At 43.2% G+C, this 25164-nt stretch overlaps 1 protein-coding gene across 3 annotated transcripts in view; it reads left to right on the top strand.

Moving 5' to 3' along the window:
• The window catches only part of LOC129703924 (adhesion G protein-coupled receptor A3), a 619806-nt gene that overhangs the window by 554216 nt on the left and 40426 nt on the right, over positions 1 to 25164 (top strand). For all 3 annotated transcript variants that reach the window (XM_055646641.1, XM_055646640.1, XM_055646642.1), the window contains one exon: positions 9501 to 9624. In XM_055646641.1, coding sequence (XP_055502616.1) covers positions 9501 to 9624 — 124 coding nt within the window. The remainder of the gene's footprint in view (positions 1 to 9500; positions 9625 to 25164) is intronic.

Genomic DNA, 25164 nt, shown 5'->3' with positions numbered 1-25164 from the left:
TTCTCATCTCCGCCCATAGAGCCTCACTGGATCATCCTTCAGTAATGTCATGTTAGACTACAGCGAGATGTTGTTAATCAATAAAGCAACTCTCCTTGGTCTACTACTCTCAGCTCTATATTGCCTGCAGCATCTGTATCCTGGAACGAAGCTGTCAGAACAAAAGTGTCCCAAGGCTCGCCCACAATCTGAAAACCACAAGTAATATAATTTTCATTTGTTTTCATTAGTGCAGTTTCAATATCAGCCCCTTGGTTGGCGCCCTATCTATCACCCTAAGCATTCATTTTGTCCACCATAAATACACTGGTTACAGTACATACCATCTACAAAATGCTGCAACAAAACATCTCAAACCATCATTCCCAAGAAGCAGAAGGGCAGTAGTTGCATGGACTACCATTGTCCGCCATCCTTATTTGAAGATATTTAACCATTCCTTCATCATCACAGTCTTAATCTTAGAGATCTCTACCCAATTAGTGGTTAGCACAGTGGCACTGCTGGTAGAACTGGTGCCTCACAGTGCCAGAGACCTAGATTCTATCCTGACCTTGGGTGCTGACTGTGTGGTTTGCACATTCTCCCTGTAACTGCGTGGGTTTCCTCCAGGTGTTCCAGTTACCTCCCACATCCCAAAGACATCCAGGATTGCATGCCAACTTGCCTCTGTATAATTGCCCCTAATGTGTAGCGAGTGGATGAGAAAGTGAAATAACAAAGAACTAGTATGAATGGGTGATTGGTGGTCAGCATCAACTCAGTGGGCTGAAGGGCCTGTTTCCATGCTGCATCTCTAAAACTAAAACATCAATGCACAGCGGGAGTAACTTTACTGCATTGGTGCATGACTGCAGCTCAAAACCAACTCCTCAAGGGTAATTTGAGATGGGCAATAAAAATACTGGCTTTGACAGTGAAACCCACATTCCATGAAGGAATTTAAAAGCAGAACAATAATTATTTCCAGGTTGATTTTAGGTTTTCGAACTGATGGACACTGGTTTTTCCAAAACTGTATTTTGCTTCCTGTGATTTAAAGGCTTCAAGGATTGTTTTCATTCTTGCATCATGACATTTTCATTTTGCAATTACATTTCCAAAGGTCTTGTTCAGTTTCCAATCAATTTTAAAATACTTTCTTCCATAATGTCCAAAATGAAGCAACCAAAAGGTCAAGCTCCCTTTTCTTGTTTGTTTACTGAAAACTTCACCAATGCCTGCACTCCATTTTGACCTTTGCATTATCAGTCTACAGTTTTTTTTGTTATTTTAGTTTTAGAAATACAGCACGGAAACAGGCCCTTCGGCCCACCGAGTCCGCACCGACCAGCGAACCCGGCACATTAACACTATCCTACACACACTAGGGACAATTTACACATACACCAAGCCAATTCACCTATATACCTGTACGTCTTTGGAGTGTGGGAGGAAACCGAAGATCTTGGAGAAAACCATGCGATCATGGGGAGAACATACAAACTCTGTACAGGCAGCACCTGTAGTCGGGATCGAACCAGGGTCTCCGGCACTGCAAGCACTGTAAGCAGCAACTCTACCACTGCGCCACCGTGGCCGCCCACAGTTGACATTACAGTGAGATCAGAGATCCACAGGTTAGTTATGCATCCCGTGGTTGCAAGGATTTAATTTGGGCCACTCCAGCTCAGCTCTGGTGAGATTTGTGGTGTCTGTGTGAGACCACACCTGGAGTATTGTGTGCAGTTTTGGTCTCCTGATTTGAGGAAGGACATTATTGCTATTGAGGAAGTGCAGCATAGGTTCACCAGGTTAATTCCCGTGATGGCGGGATTGACATATGATGAAAGAATGGATCTACTGGGCAAATATTCACTGGAATTTAGAAGGATGAGAGGGAATCTTCTGGAAGCATATAACATTCTTAGAGGATTGGACAGACTAGATGCAGGAAAAATGTTCTACATGTTGGGGAGTCCAGAACCAGGGGTCACAGTTTAAGAATAGGGGGTAGGCCGTGGAGGACTGAGATGAGGAAAAACTTTCACCCAGAGAGTTGTGAATCGATGGAATTCTCTGCCACAGAAGGCAGTGGAGGCCATTTCACTGGATGTTTTCAAGAGAGAGTTAGATTTTGCTTTCAGGGCTAACAGTGTCAAGGGATATGGGGAGAAAGCGGGAACGGGGTACTGAGTTTGGATGATCAGCCATGATGGCGGTGAGGGTCAGACATGCATCTCTGGAGAAAAGGAATAGGTGACGTTTTGGGTGGAGACCCTTCTTCAGATGCCTCGACCGCTGTTCTTTCCTTCACTTTAAATCCTGCAGATGGTGTGTGAATGCCACTTTAGATAAACCAAGAGATAGAAAATTTGAAACTGAGGTAGTTACGATAAACATTAAACTTGCGAATGGCAAGATTTGTGAATATGACTATAACTCTATGACTCGCAAAATAAATATTGTGGCAAAGCAGAATTGCCCATTGCAACTTTGTGATTTTTCTCTCTCAATGCTTGGTATTCGCACAGTTTTATCAAGTTCTCCTCTCCTCCCCTTTATATAGCTGATACGATTAATTTTGTGGTGTTGATACGATACAATATGATACGATGGAACTTTATTTATCCCAGGAGGGAAATTGGTCTGCCAACAGTCATAAAACACAATGAGATACATGAAACATGAATTTAAAGTGATCTCTATCCAGCTGGCAGAGTTAAAGCTTCATAAAAAGTGTTGACTCAAATCCTGAAACTGGTTGGGAAAGAATTTTTCCATTCCTTCTTGCTGGAATGGATTCCTACCGAGAGCATGGAGATGAAAGGAAAGATAGCCCACTGTGCCAGCTAATCCTAGCAGCAGGCTGATATTACAGCTGCAATAAAACCGTGCTCTATACCTTGTTGCACTAATGGGTGTGGTAGAAATATTGCTCTTTCTGAACCATGTCCCCAAAATTCAAATTATCTATCAATCTTTCTTTGACACACATGTGTGGTGTCAGTGAACAGGAGAATTTTGAACATCTCAAGCTTGACCTAGAGGTGGTACGAGAATAAAGCCGATCATTTCCTTTCTGTCAATTACATGCTGGTGGTGTGGAAGCTCTTGCAAATAAATATTCACATCTGCTTCGACAAAGATGGATTAATTAAAGAGCGACCAAGAATTTGTTACGGGCAAAATGATTTTGTATAACTGGTATCCAAGGAATTATTGACGGGGTAAAATGGGGGGTGTATAAGGAAAATGTAAATAGTATTGCATGTAAATATTTTCAAGACGAGTGTTATTTAGATTTTAGACTCTAAAGACATACAGCGTGGAAAGAGGCCCTTGGGCACACTGAGGCTGCGCTGATCCACTATCCTGCACACAAGCGACAATTTACAATTTTAACAAAGCCAATTAACCTACAAACCTGCACGTTTTTAAAGTGTGGGAGGAAACCCGAGCACCCAGCGAAAACCCACGCAGTCACAGGGAGAACATACAAACTCAGTGCAGAGAGCACACATAGGATCAAACCCGGGTCTCTGGCGCTGTAAGGCAGCAACTCTACTGCTGCGCCACCATGCCACTTGATGTCGTGTAACATAATGGAATTCTTAGCAAAAATAAATCTGATGAATGAAAAAATAGTTGAGTGATAGAATGGTTGTTTTTCAGATTTGAGGGAGGTTTCTGGTGATGTTCCAGTGTTGGAACAATTGCTGATTCTGATGTAGGTTCATCACTGAGACTTGAGTTGGGATGGTGGGGAAAAATATTACTTTTGAGATCTGTGCAGGTAGCAACAACCTGGAAGGAGTGGGGAAAATGGTAATGAGGTTCAAGACGACAAGTGAAGGATTGGGGATTACAGTGTTATCTATAAAGTTAAACATAGGATAAGGTGACATGATGTACTTTAGCAGGTAGCTATACTTCTCATAACCTCCCCACTGCATATAAATGATCAGATTACTTGTCCAACGTCTGATAATGGATGAGCATACATTTCTGCCAGCTAACCACTAGTATCTTCAATCCCTGCCGTAAACTCTATGTCCAAGTAATCCATCCCGTTGGACACTGTCTGAAAGCTGAAAAGACGCTTCGGGCCATATATCCATTGCTATTGCTAACTTCCATCATATAAGATCTCCTGCCATCCAGCACAACACGTCCTCTAATTTTTATACAAACTTTATTACCTTTGGTCCTGACTCAGTCCAGTTTAATTTATTGTCACGTGTCCCGAGGTACAGTGAAAAGCTTTTGTTACGTGCTAACCAGTCAGCAGAAAGACAATACATGATTGCAATCGAGCCATTTACAGTGTATAGATACATGATAAGGGAATAACATTCAGTGCAAGGTAAGGCCACCAAAGTCCGATCAAGGATAGTCTGAGGGTCAGCAATGAGGTACATTTCAGCAGTTCAGCACTGCTCTCTGGTTGTGGTAGGATGATAACAGCTGGGAAGGAACTGTCCCTGAATCTGGACGTGTGCGTTTTCACACCTCTATACCTTTTGAGGGAGTGTCCAAGGTGTGACTCATCCTTGGTTATGCTGCTGGCCTTGCCGAGGCAGCGTGAGATATTAATGGAGGTTCTCGTGGTCTCCTGGCCTCCCTTCATCAACCTTCTCTCCAAGATCTCAAGTAATTCAAAATGCTGCTGGCCACTGTTCACCCCATGCCCCCAGCACCTTCCTGCCCACCACCACTGCCATCTTAACTCGAGGTACGTCGCATTCATCGACTAACCTTCATTTGATGACTCGCCTTACCTCCCAGCTAATCCCACAAAAGACACAGGGGCTCACATGCAGACATAAAATATAGCATTTGCTGGAATCTTCAGAAAAACACAAAGTGCTGAAGTAACTCAGTGGATCAGGCAACATCTGTGGAAGGAAGTGGGCAGTCGTCATTTTGGGCCGCAATCATTCTTCAGACTCTTGGATTAGCGGGAGAACGCTGCAAAAAAGAGAAGGAATAAGCTGAGCTCTAACTGCTTCTCTTTTCCAGCTTTCAATCTCCATGCAAGCTCCCAGCATCAATCCCAACTGCCCTATTTAATCTTTTAATTTGACTGAATCTCTGCAAGTTATTCTTTCTCATACGTCATATCAGCTCTCTTCGGATTTTTTTTTCACTTGCTTGTTCTAATGGGTAATTTACAGTAGCTAATTAACCTACCAGCATGTCGTTAAGATATTGAAAGAAACCTTCATAGTCACATGGAGAGTGGGCAAACTCCTCACAGCATCGGTGTCAGGATCCTGGAGTTGTGAGGCAGCACAGCTACCTGCTGGACAAACATGCCAGGCTGTTCCTTTTTGAGCAGAGAAATTGAGGGTTGCTTTTCAAGCAGTAAAAGCTAAAAATAAAAGCTGTTAAAATGTTCATGAAATGTTCAGAGCAAATACATCAAACCTCTTTCCAGTGACTAAATCAAATTGTAGAAAAATTTGAGCACATGTTGAAGGCAATAAAATGCTAGAGCAACTCAGCAGGTCAGGCAGCACCCCTGGAGAACATGGTGTCGGGTTATGCTTGTAATAAGGCTCGTACGACGACGTAAACAGAGTATACCTTTAATCTGTACAACAGCAGTAACTGCAACAGCTCGTGTCCAACCCAGGCAACTCCCTAACTGCCCACACCCTGGGTTCCAGTCACATCCGGTTACTGGAGCCTGGCTTCTGGCACACAGGGTCCTAGTGCCCCTCTGCTCAGCCTTACACTATTATTGCATAATACCACATCTCCCTTTCTTTGAGAACAAAGGGTGGACTACCTTTGTCTCTGCAGGTCTTAAGGGGTTTATTCTGCCCTTTTGCTGGAAGACCTGTCCCTGATCTAAGCATGCAAAATAGAAATAAAATAACTTACACGTTACCATACTGTGAACTATTCTTTCAGGTTTCAGGTAAATGTAACAGGTTTACAGAACAATTTCACATCACATTTCACTCTCTCTTTCTCTTTATTGTAGAAAACAGATCAATAAATCACAAATCAAGTCTCTTCGGCTTTCTAACCTCTCGCCCACACCTAGTCCGCACAGTCTCTGTGGTGGGGCCCTCTCCGCTGGGTGATGCTGTCACTGGTGGAGCTGGCTCTGGTGGAGCTGGCTCTTCTCCCACCGGTGGCTCATCCCACTTCTGACACCATGTCGGGTTATGCTTGTAATAAGGCTCGTACGACGACGTAAACAGAGTATACCTTTAATCTGTACAACAGCAGTAACTGCAACAGCCTCGTGTCCAAGCCCAGGCAACTCCCTAACTGCCCACACCCTGGGTTCCAGTCACATCCGGTTACTGGAGCCTGGCTTCTGGCACACAGGGTCCTAGTGCCCCTCTGCTCAGCCTTACACTATTATTGCATAATACCACACATGGTAGGTGAAGTTTCGGGTTGGGATTCCTCTGGGAAGGTGACCTGACACAAAACATCACGTATCCATATTATCCAGGGATACTGCCTTATGCCCCTGTCCCACTTAGGAAACCTGAACGGAAACCTCTGGAGACTTTGCGCCCCACCCAAGGTTTCCGTGCAGTTACTGGAGGTTTTTGTCAGTCTCCCTACCTGCTTCCACTACCTGCAACCTCCGGCAACCACCTGCAACCTCCGGGAACCGCACGGAAACCTTGGGTGGGGCGCAAAGTCTCCAGAGGTTTCCGTTCAGGTTTCCTAAGTGGGACAGGGGCATTACCCATTGAGTTATTCCAGCACATTGTGCCCTTTTTGTAAAAACGAGCATCTACAGTTTCTACATGTTTCAGGTGACTGGTAAAAGAATGAGTGGGAGCATGAATTGGAGATTGATTGCACTGAAGGGCTTTGCCAGATGGTGATAGATTTCAAATGACAATGGGATGAATACATGTAGGAGGAGAAATGCTGTAGCGAGATAGAAAAGAAAACTGGAGAGTGGCATCACAAAGACGTGCCATAGATGTGATGGGTTAATTTGACACCAGCTATACAGCCACCTCAGCTTTTATGCGTGTTTGATTGATGCATTTTTGGAATAATGCACTTGTTTAATTAATCAGAGACTAATTTACACGCTTGTATTTTTGAACTAATGCGCTCAGAATTATGCCTGGCGGCACAGTTGCGTGCGATGCCTGGCAAGATACTGTGCAGTACAACAGTGATGCCGTGCAGCAAGCTGCCACTTACCGCTCTCTCAGCTTTTGTCTGCTACATATTTGCTTTGTTACTGTGACCTCCACTCCCAGCAGCCTCCCTCCTCAATCTGTGGAATTCATTGCCACAGAAGGCTGTGAAGGCCATGTCAATGGATATTTTTTAAGCAGTAATAGATAGATTCTTAATAAATATGGGTTATGGGGAGAAGGCAGGAGAATGGAGTTAGGAGGGAGAGATGGATCCGCCATCATAAAGTGACAGAGTAAACGTGATGGGCCGAAAGGCCTAATTCTGCTCCTATCACTTATGACATAACCCTCCACCTATGCCTTCTTGGGCAAGCTGTCATCAATGTAAATGTTAGCCTTTACATTCAAAAAGAGATTTTAAATGCGCAATAGGTACACACAAAATGCTGGAGTAATTCAGCGTGACAGGCAGCATCTCTGGAGAAAAGGAATGCATAATGTTCATTTAAAATGTCTTTACTGGTGCTTTTTTCCCTTTATTAACTGTTTTTTTTCCATGTTAAGGAGTATGGTAAAATATTAATGGCAGTCATAAATGAACTATTATTGTGTGATGTAGACAGTATTATGTCTTTTCCCCTAACCTGTACCATTTGCATACATTCTCCTGGCAAACACATGTTTAATTTACGAATTTTTGAGATACATGCTGCTTTCAAGAACATTGAATGAGAGGTGGCTGTCCTGTTCATTGGATTCAACATCAAATACAACTGTAAAGTTATAACTATCAAATATTCATTTCTACCTTTGAGGTGCTTTGCGACAGACATTTTCAGAAGATATTTTCATGCATACAAAAGTATGCAAACACAATTTTTTTTTAAACTTTTGTCTTTACATATTTGTAGATTGTTAAATGGCGATGCTGCTTCCCTGTTATCAGTGAAATACAAATATTTCAAACCCCGGTTAATCAATAGTTACTGATTACTTGTTCCTCAACTCAAAACTTCTGGAGGAAGTCCATTAAGTAGCAATGTTACAAAATTTTGAGATTTAAAAAATCAAGTTTGCAATTTATTCCATCAGATAAAGCATAACAATAAGTTTCATTTGACACCTAATTCACTTTCATATCTCAAGTAATAAAAAAGTTATGGCCATTTTCATACTCGGAAATTAGCATCTTGTTCCCTATTGATTTTCTATGGACATAACAAAAAAGCTGTGATCATGGACAATCAAAAGCCCATAACCTTCTTAAAAATTAAGATAACTGAATGAAATTTTCAGTTATCATAGATTGGACCATTCTGAAACAAATATAAAATAATCTTACTTGGATGACCTGAAATTAAAGCATATAATTAGTTAGTTACCCAATTGTAGCTAATTTCAAACTTCAATTACTAGATCTAAACATCTATCCATTTCTTAATAAATGATTAACATTTTTAAATAGCCTGTGTCCAAATAATATTCACAAATAATTCACAATAAAACATGATTTTAAAATCTCATTTACATCAATTTATAGGCCAAATGGAAGGAATTTAGTGTTCAATTGCTATAAATTAAAGTCCATTTTAAATCGGCTTTCTAGTGGGATCCCGTGAATGCGCCGGTTTAGAACGTTCACATTGCAGTGGATTTGTGCCCTCAAATGCCCAGAAAAATACTGCGGGATATAAAGAGTCCAAAATGAACTACTCACTATAGAAAACATTATATACAGGGTTCATAAGAAGCCCCTTTTAATGTAAAAATAAGGTACATACCTTTAATTGTTTGCTTTATAAAACCCTGGGGCTGCGAGAGGTCGCGGGTTTAGAGAGTGATTTTTAAACTACTATAACTATTATACAAGGCCATAAAAACTAAGAATACCTTTTGCGACGGGGTCTTTCAGCGATTTTCCGTTAATGATTTACTAGGCTGAACATTTTCGATTGTAACAGCCTAGTAAAAATCGCGTTTTAAACCCGCCCCCTCTAAATAGTGCCAAAATCACCCACACGGGGCTGGGACAGATTCTCAACGCCGATTCAGGTAGGTTTTGTAACATACCTACATTAAGAGGTGAATTAAACAATTCTTAAAATCCTCAGATTGCTTTGTGTCTAACCATTAACCACAGTGAATGCAATGGGATGGAGACTGGGTTACAAGATGGTTTCTCATTGTACATTTCATCTTTGTGACAAGAGTTATTAATTGCAAGTAGTTTTCCTTTTCATATGGAGGACAGTGAACCTGATCATCTATTCCTGCTAGAAAGGACAATGTTATCAACCACCTGTAAATTTAGCATCAAAACACCCATAGTATTTCTCTGATTTTGACAAAGGTATAAATATATCTGCATTACAAATGTTTCTCTTTTCACAGCACCATCCGCATTAGCAGGAAAGGCTGGCATATGCTGCTGAATTTCTGTTTCCACATTGCCCTCACTTGTGCTGTCTACGCTGGAGGGATCAATCGCACAAAATACCCCATCATCTGTCAAGCTGTGAGTAGCATATTTTACTTTCCAGTTTGGGGAATCACTAAATTGGGGAATGAATGATAGAGCCTGTCAAAGTAACTCATTATTGGACAATCAAGGGCAAGCAAGTCTCCATTCTACTGTTCCGCACTTACACTTGAATAAAATGCTTGATCTTTTATCGTGCACAAAATATCATCAAGGGACCAATAGCTCGAGCTCAATATCTAATTTGAATGTATATTTTATTTATTTTTTTATTTTACTGGATAATCGCAAGAATCTGTGCACTGATTACTGCCATTTACATTCTCACTACCTGTGAACAGTTGTGTGACTATATATCGAACATTTAACAAGCATATGGAACCCTAAATATTTTCTGTTATTAGTTCATTAGTTCATGCAAAATGAAAGGCAATTTGTAAAATGAATTCCATAAAGAAATAGATCAGTTAATAAAAGGGTTAAAATTAGGGGAATAAAAAATGTGAATCACTGGTGCACCAATTGCATATTGTGTCTAAATTTAGGTCCAATTGAAAGTAACGCGGTACAATTGTTCCACTTAATTAAAATTGGCATTTCCCTGGATTATTCAAGGCTTTACTGATAACTACAAAAAGTAAGTTGACAGAAATTAGCATATTTAATTAACAAGGCTAGCATCCTTCCTGCAGCTGACTTGACCTGATAAGGACAAACAGAGCTGCTGCTGAATATTTCTTCCAGGAATATGGTTTGGAAGCACAGATAAGGTGAATAGCCACAGTCTGCATAGATAAAGTGAATAACCGGTCTTTTCCCCAGGGTAAGGAAGTCCACAACTAGTGGCTATAGGATTAAGGTGAGAGAGGAGTGATTTTAAAGGGATCTGAGGGGCAATCTGTTCATAAAAAGAGTGGTCCGTATATGAAATGAGCTGCCTGAGGAAGTGGTAGAGGATGTATAATTACAACCTTACAAAGGTTTGGATACATGCATTAGAAGGGCTTGGAGGAATATGGACTAGGAGTAGACAAGTGGGATTAGCTCAGTAAAACAACTTGTTCGGCATTGATGAGTTGGGTAGAAGAGTCTGTTTCCGTGCTGTAAAATGTAAAAGAATAATTTAAATAAATCAAATATTGGCCAACTGTGAATTTGATATGAACTTGGTAGGAAGGGAACACTTATTGCTCCAGTTTTAAGGGTAGGTTATCATTTAGATAATGGAAAATGCATGTCAATTTTTGCAACGCAGGCTATTATTATACACTGATTTGGTTTCCATATAGGGAATACATTTTCTGCAATAAATAATCTCAAACCTACAGAAGCACAAATATTAAATTTGATCAGTTTGGCTTGCATTTTGGTGTGGTCATTTTTGAACTATTCCTTATTTTATTCATCAATTTTATGTCCTCTCAGTTAGCATTGATTTGATGTTTTGTCAACCGATGCCTTGTGGGCAATTTATGACAGTGGTCCATATATGTAATCAGCTGCTACCATTATTATGGTAAACACAGCACGCATAAAGCCAAAAGCCAAACAATGTGATGTTATGAATGTAAAAATCGTCAATTTCGTTATGAATGTAAAAATCGTCAATCATTAAAAAATTGTCAATTTAGATAGAAGTTCTTTGCAAAATTGACTAGCACATATGATGGTTAATACATCTGTATATAAATAACATTATTACATCACTTTGCATTTTTTAAATGTTCCTCGTGCATATATGAAGTCAAATTAACTGAATATACTGTACACCAATTTCTTCTCTCCAGAGATTCTGCCTGTCCCGCTGAGTTACTCCAACTTTTTGTGTTATCTTATAAATGATTGTCTTCTTTAAAATTGCATACTGCTGCCTTAACTTCACACTCAAAAGGAAACACTGATAATTGATTGAACCATGAAGCAAAGTGTTCCCTCAGGACTGTTATTGCAAATGATGTATCCTATCTTTGAAGTCATATGATTGGGATATGTTGAGCTTCATTATACTTAAGTATCCAGGATATTAAGTAGTCCCTGATTAACCCAGTAGTTCTAAAGATTTTAAACCAAATGCTGTGTTTCAGGCCAAGATAAATACAATTTAAAAGACAGTTACAGGAATTGTCAGTGATGCAGTTAATTTACAAATTCCCCATTTGCTTTTAGAACCTGCACTTAACCCCACAGGAAACTGAGATGAAAGTGGCCATCTTTCCCATCAGTGTGAATCCTGTATGAAATTAGTCTGCCCAAATTAAACCCAATTCTTGGGAAAGTGCAATCAGTACCATAAAATTATTCAAAATTCTCATTTTGCACCGGGGGAAATTAGGGTGGCTGATGTTAGGCGTGAGAAATATAATACTGGTGTAATAGTGATATAGTTTGGAAGAACATTTGAAGCACACAGGTCTGGAAATTCAAATGTCTGCTTCATTCAATGCAATTCAATCCTATACACAATAGCTCAGTTCAGTTTACTTTATTGTCATGTGTACCGAGGTACAGTGGAAAGCTTTTGTTGCATGCTATCCAGTCAGCAGAAAGACAATACATGATTACAATTGAGTCATTTACAGTGTAGATATATGATAAGGGAAAATAACATTTAGTACGAGGCAAAGCCAGCAAAGTCCAAACAAGGATAGTCCGAGGGTCACCAATGAGGTAGATAGTAGTTCAGCACTGCTTTCTGGTTGTGATAAGATGATTCAGTTGCCTGCGGGCATAGGATTGCCTGAAGCAAAACCTATTCTAAATTGAATTGCAGCACTACTGAAATTCAACCACGCATTAGCAATTGTAAATCACTCTTGTGCTGTTGCATAAAATGTTATTAATCCCCTTTGATGCAACATTGCCCAGGAAAACAGAGCATGCTGTTCCAACATGGACCTGCCATTAGCTAATTCTGTGTTCAAGAAGGAACTGCAGATGCTGGAAGATCGAAGTTACACAAAAATGCTGGAGAAACTCAGCAGGTGCAGCAGCATCTATGGAGCGAAGGAAAAAGGCGACGTTTCGGGCCGAAACCCTTCTTCAGACTAATTAGCTAATTCTGAATCAGCCATCTTTTCATAGCACTGCTGCCAAAGATATCTGATTGAGTGGGTTCCCATCAAGCAAAGAAATCCTTATACGGATAAGTCCTATTCCAACTACTTATCTTTTATCCATCTGTCTTCCACCTGTAACACTAACCCCTATTCCGAGATGATGATGCATTGTTCCCACTGTTTTAGCAACAAAGCTTTTCCATTCATGTCCTTCGCTTGTATATAACACCTCTCCAAAAACCTCCTCAAATTAAAAAGTATGCCAGTGAGTTTTTTGCAATCATTCAAGTTTGCAATGAGCGATCAATCCTGTGGCTTCTCACCTTGCTCGCAATTATATGTCAAATGTGGATCTCCAAAACAGTAGTGGAACATGGTATGCAAGATGCTTTAGAACAAGAGCAGTCTGTTCATTATTAGCTCTGTCATCTAGACCTACAAATTTACCTGTCACACAGTGAGATGCTGAAGGTATGTGTATAGCTTGTCAATAATCACATGGATCCCACAGAAAAAAATGGTAGTGTCTTTTGGCAGAGGGGAAGAGCTTTCCAGAGCTCAGGCCCTGGTCTGGGCTGGGAGAAAGCAAGATTGGTTGGTGTTTCAATGGTGAAGTGAGACTTGCACTGAGATCTAAAAGCATTTTTTTAATTTGAACAATTGTGTAATTAATACAAATCAACATGCTTAATTATCTTAGTTGGGATTGATGAGTGATCGATTGTGATAATCAGAACCAGGGTGTCGTTAAGGTTATGAGAGTCAGTGTGGCAGTGAACGTAGGCTTGATGACTGCAAAAAAGTTTAAAGAAGGGCTTGGTTGAGTTGCCGGCACTGTATCTGGGACACACTCTAGAGAGTCTGTTTCATTAACACTGTTGCAGGTGAGCGTATCACAATGATACGCTGGTTCTTAAAGGAATACCAGAACAGATGCTCCACAGAAGCTTTTAATCGAGTTTCCAAAAGCACAGGGCAGGTAATTATATTACTCCATGTGCAACTGATGGTTGTATTTTCAAGGATTTACAGCACATTTCATGCCAAATTTCATCTTGATAATGCTCATTTATTAATCTTCAGATGTAGAGATTTGAGAAGGCCGGGAGAGAGTGGCTGTGGAGAGGTTTTCATTAGTAGGAGAGTCTAGGACCAATGGTCATAGCCTCAGAATTAAAAGACGCTCCTTTAGGAAGGTGAGAAGGAATTTCTTCAGTCAGTGGGTGGTGACTCCGAGGAAATCATTGCCTCTGAGGAAATCAAGGCTGTGGAGGTCAAATCAATGGATATTTTTAAGGCAGAGATAGATAGGTGATTAATACGGGTGTCAGGGGTCATGAGGAGAAGGCAGGAGAATGGGGTTAAGAGGGAAAGATAGATCAGCCGTGATTGAATGGTGGAATAGATTTGATGGGCAGAATGGCCTAATTCTGCTCCTCACTTATGAACTTATGAAAAGGAACAACATCGTATAATTTAAGTTTTTTCAAGTATGTTAAGAGAAAGAGGGCAATCACGGAATGAAAAGGGCCCATTGAGGACCAAAGGCAACTGTGCCAGAGGTGATGGGTGAGCTCCTAAATGAATATTTTTCATCTGTATTCGCGAGGGGTAAAAAACATTGTGGAAAACAAATTTCAGAGAGGGGGAAGGGGATATTCTAGAGCATAATAATGTTCAGAATTATGAAATGTATCCCAGGCTGCGATGGAAGGCAAGGAATGAGATTGCTAGTACATTGACAGAGATTATTAGAACTTTTCCAGCCACAGAGAAGTTGTCAGATCACTGTAGGCGGACAGATGTGGTACCGTTATTCAAGAGGTGCAGTGAGGTTGATATTAATAATAGGGGTGTTATTGCAAGGATTTATAAGGGGCAGGTTTAATCTTCACCTGGAAAGGCAGTAATTGATCAGATAGTGGTAACACAGCCGTCTTGATGAGAACTCCCGTCAAACTAATTTGATTGCATTTTTTGACAAAGTACAGATTTTCCGGCGCCCTCGGTTCCAGATTCTTTCTGGATTAACAATTTTTCCGGGCCAACAGAGGTCACATGATAATGACATGACAATGCCGCCATGGAGTGTAGTGTGCAGTTGTACACAATCCACCTGGAGTACTGTTTTGATCTCCAAATTTGAGGAAGGAAATTCTTGCTATTGAGGGAGTGCTGCGTAGGTTCACAAGATTAATTCCTGGGATGACAGGCCTGTCATATGTTGATACAATGCAGTGGCTGGGCTTGTATACTCTGGGATTTAGAAGGATGAGACGAGATCTTATCAGAACATATAAGATTATTAAGATAGCAATGTTACAAAATTTGAGATTTTAAAAATCAAGTGTGCAATTTATCTCATCAGATAAAGCATAAAAAGAAGTTTAATAGTAAGATTAAACGAGTACTTAGCAGTACGAAGTTTGATCTGTATTTTATGAGGAGTTACGATGAGGGATTACGTGAAGAACCCACCCAGCGCGCAGGCGCGGCATACTTCCAAGCAGCGGTGTGGAATCACAGATAGACACTAGTTGAAGTAAAGATAGTAAAGACCAACGAGACATTAGTCCGAATTTGATCTATATAATGAGGGTGGGAGCGGAGGGCACGTAATCCCTCATCGTAACTCCTCATAAAATACAGATCAAACTTCGTACTGGTAAGTACTCGTTTAATCTTACTATTTTACTTCGGAGTCACGTGAGTGACTACGTGAAGACTTCAAAGGTCTGTGATTTCAAACCGTGTAACAGTTATATCACTCACTGCCGAAAGATCATCGAGGGAGGAAGTGGTAGCTAAAGACCAACAAGTTTGTTTAGTTATAAAAGAAATGTTTATTAACTATAACAAAAAGTAGCTCCCATGGGCTTTAAATCATAACTTTGCGGTTTCTAAAATGGTATCCGCAAAGACGTCCTGTTCCATCAGCGGTTTTCTGTAAAATCGTTGGAATGTCGATTCCCTTGACCATCCCGCTGCTCTGAGGATGTGGTCTAGGGGAACCTGCATCCTATCCGCCGCTGAGGTGGACGCTGCCCTGGTTGAATGGGATTTAAAAACATTTGTGTTAATCCCTGCCATGCTGAGGACCTGTTTCAACCATCTGGATAATGTCTGGCTGGTAACCCGTCCAAAAGGCTTCCTGTGGCTAACCCATAAGGCTTTCTCTCTCCCTCTAAGCGTTTGGGTTGTGTCTAGATAATGATGAAGGTGGGTCACCACACACAGCCTAGGTTCTGGAGGGTAAGCCCGGAAGATCAACGGGGAGTTTGATGTACCTGGTCTACTTTGTTTTACCAACCCCGGCATGGTGAAAGTAATGGTATCTGGGGTGGTCACCATGTAGTTCAGATTTAGCTGATGGAGCGACTGAACCCTTTGAGCTGAGACAAGCGCCATGAGCATGAGGGTCTTATAAGTGGACTGTTCCAGGCTCAGGGATCCCACCGGAGGCCAACCTCGAAGGTGTGTCAGAACTACACTCACATCCCACATGTGAGTGTATCTAGGTGTAGGGGGTTGGTATTAAAGATCCCCTTAAGGAGTCTGATGACCAGAGGGTGGGATCCCACACTATGCTGTTCTATCGGCATGAGGTATGCGGACAGTGCGCTCCGAGCCGTATTGATGGCACTGTAGCTCATCTTGAGATCATGGTGCAGGTGGGCCAGGAACTCCAGCACATCCGAGATCGAAGCCGTCTTGTAGGATGTCCCTGCGTCCAGACAGTACTGTTCCCATTTCCTGATGAAGGTCAGGTACTGTTTCTTGGTGGAAACTCGCAGGGATGCCGACATGGTGGTGATTGTTCTGTCTGATAACCCCAATCCCCGGTAAGGCCTGTTCAAAATCTGGAAACCAGGAGTTTCAATTTTTGGTGGCATGGATGGCTAATGCCAGTTACCGGGTGAGTCAATAATTGGGGGTGGTGTTGAAGGACCATTGGTGTCTCTACCACCATGTCGTGGAACATTGGGAACCATGGTTGGGTAGGCCAGTCGGGCACGACCAGAATGCCAGAGGCTGAGTCTGCCTGAATTTTCTGGAGTACCCGACTGATGAGGCAGAAGGGAGGGAAAGCATAGAAACAGAAATTTCCCCAATCCAGCGTGAAGGCATCTACCGCTGCTGCCTCTGGGTCTGGTTCCCAAGCCACATACATGGGTAGTTGGTGATTTAACCTAGACGCAAACAAATCTATATCTGGCGTACCATATTGCTTGACAATTTTAGCAAATAATTTTGGGTCCAACATCCATTCGATGTTGTCGTTGAATTTTCGTGACCTGGTGTCCGCCACTAAATTTAGCTTGCCTGGTAAATAGGCAGCTGATAGCCAAATATGTCTCTCGACACACCATTGCCAGATTATAGCAGTTAATTTGTCGCATGATACTGATTTAATGCCACCCATGTGCTGGATATAAGATACTGCCGTAGTGTTGTCGATCATGATTCTAACATGCACGTGCCGCATATCAGATGCATATGCTTTTAGCCCATAAAAGGCGGCGAGCATTTCCAAAAAGCTAATGCCCAGTGATTGTAGTAGCGATGCCTCTGAGTTAGTCCATCTGCCACCTGTGCTGTCTATGGAGTTAGTAGCTCCCCAGCCTAAAGCACTGGCATCCGTTGCAATGGTTATGTTAGGATTGGTTACGGCGATAGGACTGTGACTGTGCCAAATATTGTCAACCCACCACTGAAGTTCTGATTTGGCTTCAGCGGGTAAATCCATTTTGCGATCATAATGCCCCCTATGAAGGCGTAATGCATGAGTCCTTGCTCTTTGTAGATTTTGATAATGCAAGGGCCCATGTTGGGCAGCCGGAAATGCTGCTACTATAGAGCCAATAACTCTGGCTACATGCCGTATTCTAGGTTGCGGTGTAGCAATTAAATGGCTACAAGCTTCAATGAGTGAAACTGTTTTGTCTCTGGGCAGAGTGACAGTCATGTGAATCGTGTCAATAGTGAAGCCTAGGTAATCCATGTTAGTAGTAGGCTCCAATATTGATTTATCTGGGTGAAGGATAAAACCCAAAGTTTCAAGGAGTTGTTTAGTGGCTAACACTCCTGCGACAGCTTGTTCCCGTGTTCTTCCTAATATGAGAACATCGTCCAGATAGGCCACAACTAAATGTTTTAGTTCTCTCAATTTCTTCATGGCCACTTTAAGAATTTTCGTAAATAGTCTGGGAGCTGTCGTTAAACCATTGGGCAAAGCTCGGTACTGCCATAGCTGGCCCCTCCAGATAAATTTCAGATATTTAAAGTAATCTTTATGAATGGGTACCAAATAGTAAGCATCTTTGATATCTATGCTTGCCATGTAGTATCCCTTGGAGATCAGTTGTCTGGCAGTGACAAATGTCTCCATTTTGAAATGTTGATACTCAACAGACTGATTAAGTGATGTCAGATCAATAATAATGCGACATCCACCATCTTTTTTGGTTTTGAGAAAAATATTTGATACAAATTCTTGCGGCTCGTGTGTAGTCATTTCTATGATGCCTTTAGCCACGAGCCGATCAAGTTCAGCTTGTCCTTCTACCTTCTCAACTGCCGAGGGAAGGAACACCCTTTGGGGCATGTGCTGAACTGGCGGTTCTACGCCTGGTTTGAACTCAATTTTGTATCCACTAATACTGTTGAGTATAAACTTATTGTTAATAAGGGAGCACCAAACATGCTTGAAGAACCTCAAACGTCCCCCTGTTAATACTACACCCTTTGTCTGTGTATGTTGACAGGAACCAGACCCACCTACCTCCATGTTCACTTGTGGGGTCGTTTTCGGTGGGTCTGGCCCAAGGTTGTCCGTGTTGGTGCTGCGGTGGGGCGGCGCATCTTCCCAAAGCTCCGCCCTGGGCCTCGCTCTAAAAAAGAGCTCTGGGGGTAGTGGGAGGCGGTCACCAGGCTTTCACCAGCTCGGTATCTGCTGGTGGCTGCCGAGGCGTGCGGCCAACTGGGTGTCTTCACCCTGCTCGGTCCTGGCCCTGCCCTCATGAGGCCTACTGGTTTTGCCGCCTCTTCCAACTCCTTCAGCCTTTTGGCCAGATCCGCACCAAATAGCAGCGCCTGTCGTTCGGGCGCTGGAGCTTTACAGAGGCCGGCATATGTTGGGTTGAGGGCAGGCCTGATGTTGTCCCGCCGTAGGTTATTTAGCTCATAGGTGGTGCTGCACATCAGTGCGAGGGCATCCTGCTGGGGTATGGTCAGGTCTTCATCCCCAACGGACCGAGCAAAGGCGGTGACGGCTGCTGAGTGGAGCTTCAGGACTCGCTGCATTTTGACTTCCTGAGCCCTGATTTGCTGCCCCAGCTGGTTCCAGATCTGCCCATTGACCGTCTTGACCCTCAGCGCCTCGCAATTTTCTGGCGCTATGTAATTGTCAAGGGCCTGCTGGACAGCCTTGTCCTGCAGCGGGTTGTTGGACAGCCTGTTTATGGTGGCCGCCATTCTGGGTGGCAACACCATCCCAGTTGTTGGGGGCGCTGCATATCGGCCCACTACACCCAGTAGCTCTTCTTCCGGCACGCCCGGCATGCTGACGGTATCCTCTGCCTGCCCTTGGGATAGGCCAGCCCAGTCCTGGCCTCCCTTACTGCCCTCGAACATAGAGGGTACAGAAGGGTGTGGAGAGGAGGAGGCCAAAGCCCGTCCTCCTGGGAGATGCCGCATCTCCTCGTTTATCATTCGCTCTAGGAGCTGCCTCATGCAGCTGATCCGAGCGTCTCCCCTTTTCGGTGGGGGAGAGTGTTCCCGTTCCTCCGATTCATCGGAGGACACCGGCCGGTCGGTTTTATGTGTCGCCTTCCTCCCTGTGCGGGGCGTTGAAATCTGCAGCACTGGGGGCGGCTCGGTGTCGGGTGAGCGGGAGCGTTGAAAAGGCTCCTCCGCTGCGAGAGGCTGCCGTCCCGCTATGGACCCGTCCTCGGGTGGAGTTGGGCAGGCAGTCCTCCTGGCTGGTCGCTTGCGAGAGGCCATGATTCTCTCTGGAGCGACTCTGTAACAAAAAAGGCACTTACCTGAGGTCTTGTCTTTATGCTGCAGCTGGAGAGCCTGGCTCCAGCTGCTGCCGCTGTTGCACTGCTGACGTAATGCCGCGCCTGCGCGCTGGGTGGGTTCTTCACGTAGTCACTCACGTGACTCCGAAGTAAAATTTGACACTTAATTCACTTTCATATCTTCAGAATTAAAAACATTATGGCCATTTTCATGCTCGGAAATTAGCATCTTGTTCCCTATTGCTTTTCCATTTACTTAACACCAACGCTGTGATCGAGGACAGTCAAAAGCCCATAACGTTCTTAAAAATTAAGAGAACTGAATGAAATTTCCAGTTATTGTAGATTGAAGCATTCTGACACAAATATAAAACATCTTACTTGGATGACCTGAAATTAAAGCATGTAATTATTTAATTACCTAATTGTAGCTAATTACAAAATTGACTGTTGTGATAGAAATAGTGATAAACACCAAGACTGCCTTGAAAATTCAAAAATGTGATATTCTCAAGATCAGAACTTTAATATTATTGTAGTATATCCTGTAAGTCCATAACAGGGGTAAATAAATTACAATTTCTAGCAATAAACCAAGTCTTTATGGAGAAGATCAGTTGCTAGCTGGTACATTGGCATATCATAATCAGCAGCATCATAATACTCCTCAGATTGTAACCAATAAGCAACTCTGTACACCTTGTTTTTCCTCAACTTTACAATTTTGGCATTGTAAACTACATGTTTTTGTTCTTCAAACCACACATGACATGCCTTTCTGCCCACTACTTTCCCATTAACATTGTCCTGTAGATTCCATTTCTTAAGAAAATGATAATTTTTTTAAATAGCCTAAGTATCCAAATGACAAACTACCCCATTCACTCAAGAATTCACAATATAACATGATTTTTAAATCTCACTGCCATGAATTTATATCCCAGATGGAAGGAATTTAATGTTCAATTCCCATAAATGAATCTTGAAACATCCACCCAAAATATAATCATATTATTGTTTTTTGCACAATACATGTGACTCAAACTGTTGTGAATATTTAGTTTTAAAATAATGATCATGGAGAGAGAGAATCCACAAAATATTGACATTTAGACGGCTTATCTCCAAAAAAATGGGCATTTTAATCATCTTGCTTCTGGAACGCGATCGATTGGAACGTTGCATTTGCGGTGAATTTTAACCCCGTATCGGCAGGAAAAACACTGCCGGTTCGTATGGGGCCCAAATCACATTTTCGCAACATAGATTAAAGCCATCCCAAGATGCAAGATTATATGTGAAATAGACGACTTACACTTTATTTCGTCCCGTTCTTGCGATCCGTCACATTGTAGGCGTTGAGGACGTTTGAAGTCGCATTTTATTTTAATCCAAACATTAAATTGTCCAGCGATTTAAAACCATTTTTTTAAAAATATAGCGCGAACGGGAGGCGGATCGTTTTTTTCTGAGATAGTCCACCTCCGGTAGGCAGTACAAAACGGCATATTAATCCAAACATTAAATTGTCCAGCGATTTAAAAACATTTTTTTTTAAATATAGCGCGAACGGGAGGCGGATCGTTTTTTCTGCAGCAGCCAGCAGCCCGAGATAGTCTGCCTCCGATAGGCAGTACATAACGGCATTTTAATCCTGCCCACACCCCCCCCCCCCCCCCTCAAAGGCACTAAAGTCGCGCACACGACCAGTGGCAAAACTGCAGTGCCGCTGAAGGTAGGTATTGTAACATCGCTAATTATGGGTTTGGACATGCTAGAGGCAGGAAACATGTTCCCGATGTTGGGGAAGTCCAGAACCAGGGACCACAGTTTAAGAATAAGGGGTAAGCCATTTAGAACCGAGATGAGGAAAAACCTTTTCACCCAGAGGGAGTCAGGGGATATGGCGAGAAGGCAGAAATGGGGTACTGATTTTGGAAGTTCAGCCACGATTATATTGAATGCCGGTGCTGGCTCGAAGGGCCGAATGGCACACAAGGTGCACCAGCGAGCTCTTCTGCACCCAGGATCTAAGGACAACATGGAGAGGTGACATCGCGACCCTTCCTCAGACTGATTCAGTCAGCTGAGTTACTCCCGATGCACCAGCGAGCCTTTCTTCACCAGTTCACACGGCTGTTATTGTGGCTCACGTGCAGCCACTGGCGACACCACTTACTTCGGGTCGCCGCCACCTCCTTCCCCACCCGGAGCCACTGACAAACTCCACCTTGAAAGCGGCAGCTAGTGAGAGGGGAGGGAGCTCCAGGGTGCTGGTGGCAGCGGCCTGAAGAAAGCACTGTCCTTGGGGGCTACAATGTGATGCAACAACAGCCGTGTGAACCGGTGAAGAAAGGATCGCTGGTGCAGATCAACGGCATCGGTGCCTAATTTTAAACTGAAACGATGCAAAGTGCTGGAGTAACTCAGCCGACTGAATCAGTCTCAGGAAAGGTCCAAGTTGCCCTGAGATCCTGACCCACTGAATTACTCCAGCACTTTGTGTACTGTCGGTGGGTTAAGAAGGGCTCCATGGCATGCCGGTAGTGGAGTAGAAATCCAAGGCTCTAAACGGCCAGGGAGACAGTGGGAGTCGGGGATGGGTCGACAGGTTTGTCCGCTATATTTGATGTCTGTTCAAAGGTATTTTATTGTCACGTGTACCAATTAAGGTACAGTGAAACTCAAGGGGGTCGTTAAAACAAGGGGTTACTGTAATGTCTTTGCGAAACAGTTAGGAGGGAAGATTGAGAGCACAGGTGATTCTTTCACCATGGTGGGACATGACCAGTAAGAGCGCCCACCACGCGCGACACTCAGGGAATTTCAACTGAGCTCTCGTAATTTTGTCCGGGCTATAGGAGTGGGCGGTTGCCGGAAAATCGGTGTTCAACCTGTTACTCAATATACAGATGAGGGCAATGTAGTGGATGTAGTCTACATGGACATCAGTAAGCCTTTGACAAGGTGTGACATGAAAGGCTAATTCAAAAGGATAAGAGACCATGTGATCCCCAGCAAATTGGATCCAATGTTGTTTGGTAATAGGAGAATAGAGTGAACGTGGAGGGTTGTTTGTATGGTCGGAAGTCTGTGACGTGATGTACCACGCAATTCAGTGGTGGGACCACACTCACTGTTTTCTGCATTAAAAACATTATCAAAGGAGTATGATGAACAAGTTTGTCGATGATGAAAACATTGATGTTGTTGAAATAATAAGGATAGATTTAGGCTTCAGCATGATATCAATTGGTGAATAAATTGGGCAAACACTATCATATGGATTTTAATTGCAACAAGTGTGAAGTGATGCATATTAAGAGGATGAATAAGGGTAAGGCAGATGCCATAAATGGTAATGTCCACAGAAAGAGCTTGGTGAACTGGTTCATAGATCTCTAAAGGTAGTGAAGAAGGTCTACAGGATTCCTGTTTTCATTAGTGAAAATAAGACCATGAAGGCATGGTACCACTACCACTTAAAAATATTTTGGCTTAGCCACAGCTAGAGTATTGTGCACAGTTTTGCTCATCACATTATACAAGGAATATTGTACTGGAGAGGAGAATTAGCAGGGCGTTGTCTGGGAAGGAATGTTGCAATAAGGAAGAGAATCCGGATTGGCTGAATTTGTTTTCCATGGAGTGGGGGATGCTGAGGAGGAACATGATAGAGGTATACAAAATTATGATGGGAGAGACAGGGTGAAAAAATTAGAACGTTTTTCCCCATCATGGAGATGTCTTAAATCATGGGGCCTACTTTAAAGTGAGAAGTCAAAGGGTTAGATTCAGATTTAGATTCACATGAGGTTATTCTCATCTACACCGAGGTGCAGTGAAATTCTTGATGTGCATGAGGCTCATAGAGTACACAATGTACGTGAAAATGATAAAAACAACAAATAATACAATGACGAATGCAAAACAGCTGAATGGTGCAAAAACTGCCGTGCAATCTAAAGTAGTGCAACATGATAATGATGTGCAATAGCGGAATTATGGAGAGAAGGTAGAATTAAGGGTATACTAGACCAAGTGCAGACCCGTTGGGTCTGTTTCCCCAACAGCGTTTGCGGAGGGGGGGGGGGGCTGCGGCATCACACTCAAATTACAGGTGGGGGGAGGGGGGGGGAGGGGCGGGGTGAGAAGAGGGGAGGGAGGGATTTGAGAGGAGGAGGAGGAAACATGACAGATTTGGGAGGGAAGGAGGGGGAGAGCGGGGGTAGGGGGTGAGAGGGAGGGGGATGGGGAGAGAAATGTGGGGGGGGGGGGGGGGATGGGGAGGGTGGGGGGGAGGGGATGGAGGGGGAGAGGGGGGGGGGAAGATTGGGAGGGAGAAGGAGAGTGGAGGGGGAAGGGGAGAGGCGGAAGAGTGGGGAGGAGAGGGGTAGGGGGAGTGATGGAAGAGGGACAGAGGGGTAGGAGGAAGGGGGGGGGGGGGGGGGGGGGGGGTGAAGAGAGGGAAGGGGGTGGGGGGTAGAGAGGGAAGGGGGGAGGGAGGGAGATTGGTGAGGAGAGAGAGAGGGGTGAGGAGAGGGAGAGGGGTGAGGAGAGCGAAACATAGAAATTAAGTGCAGTAATAGGCCATTCGGCCCTTCGAGCCTGCGCCACCATTCAATATGATCATGGCTGATCATCCAACTCAGTATCCTGTACCTGCCTTCTCTCCATACCCACTGATCCCTTTAGCCACAAGGGCCACATCTGACTCCCTCTTAAATATAGCCAATGAACTGGCCTCAACTACCTTCTGCGGCAGAGAATTCCAGAGATTCACCACTCTCTGTGTGAAAAATGTTTTTCTCATCTATGTCCTAAAGGATTTCCCCCTTATCTTTAAACTGTGACCCCTTGTTCTGGACTTCCCCAACATCTGGAACAATCTTCCTGCATCTAGCCTGTCCAACCCCTTAAGAATTTTGTACGTTTCTATAAGATCTGCCCTCAATCTTCTAAATTCTAGCGAGTACAAGCCGAGTCTATCTAGTCTTTCTTCATATGAAAGTCCTGACATCCCAGGAATCAGTCTGGTGAACCTTCTCTGTACTCCCTCTATGGCAAGAATGTCTTTGAGCATTGGGCATTGTGACATCACACGATGGAACGTTCGCCAGGTGCTGGGGCTCCTGCAAAGGCATATGTAAATGATTCCATTCCGATTGGACATATGTGCACATTGGGCATTGTGACATCACACGATGGAACGTTCACCAGGCGCTGGGGCTGGGGCTGATTCTATGGGTGAGATGCAAGTTTTTTTCTTAATATTGGGAGGTGGGGGGGGAAGAAGGATTTTATTAAAAATGTGTACATAAACACGACAAAATGTAATCAGGAGTTTCTATAAGATCCTCCCTCAATCTTCTAAATTCTAGCGAGTACAAGCAGAGTCTATCCAGTCTTTTTTCATATGAAAGTCCTGACATCCCAGGAATCAGTCTGGTGAACCTTCTCTGTACTCCCTCTACGGCAACAATGCCTTTGAGCATTGG

Source organism: Leucoraja erinacea, chromosome 15 (assembly GCF_028641065.1).
Source record: "Leucoraja erinacea ecotype New England chromosome 15, Leri_hhj_1, whole genome shotgun sequence".
Lineage (NCBI taxonomy): Eukaryota > Metazoa > Chordata > Chondrichthyes > Rajiformes > Rajidae > Leucoraja > Leucoraja erinaceus.
This window is presented reverse-complemented; position numbering and strand designations above follow the sequence as displayed.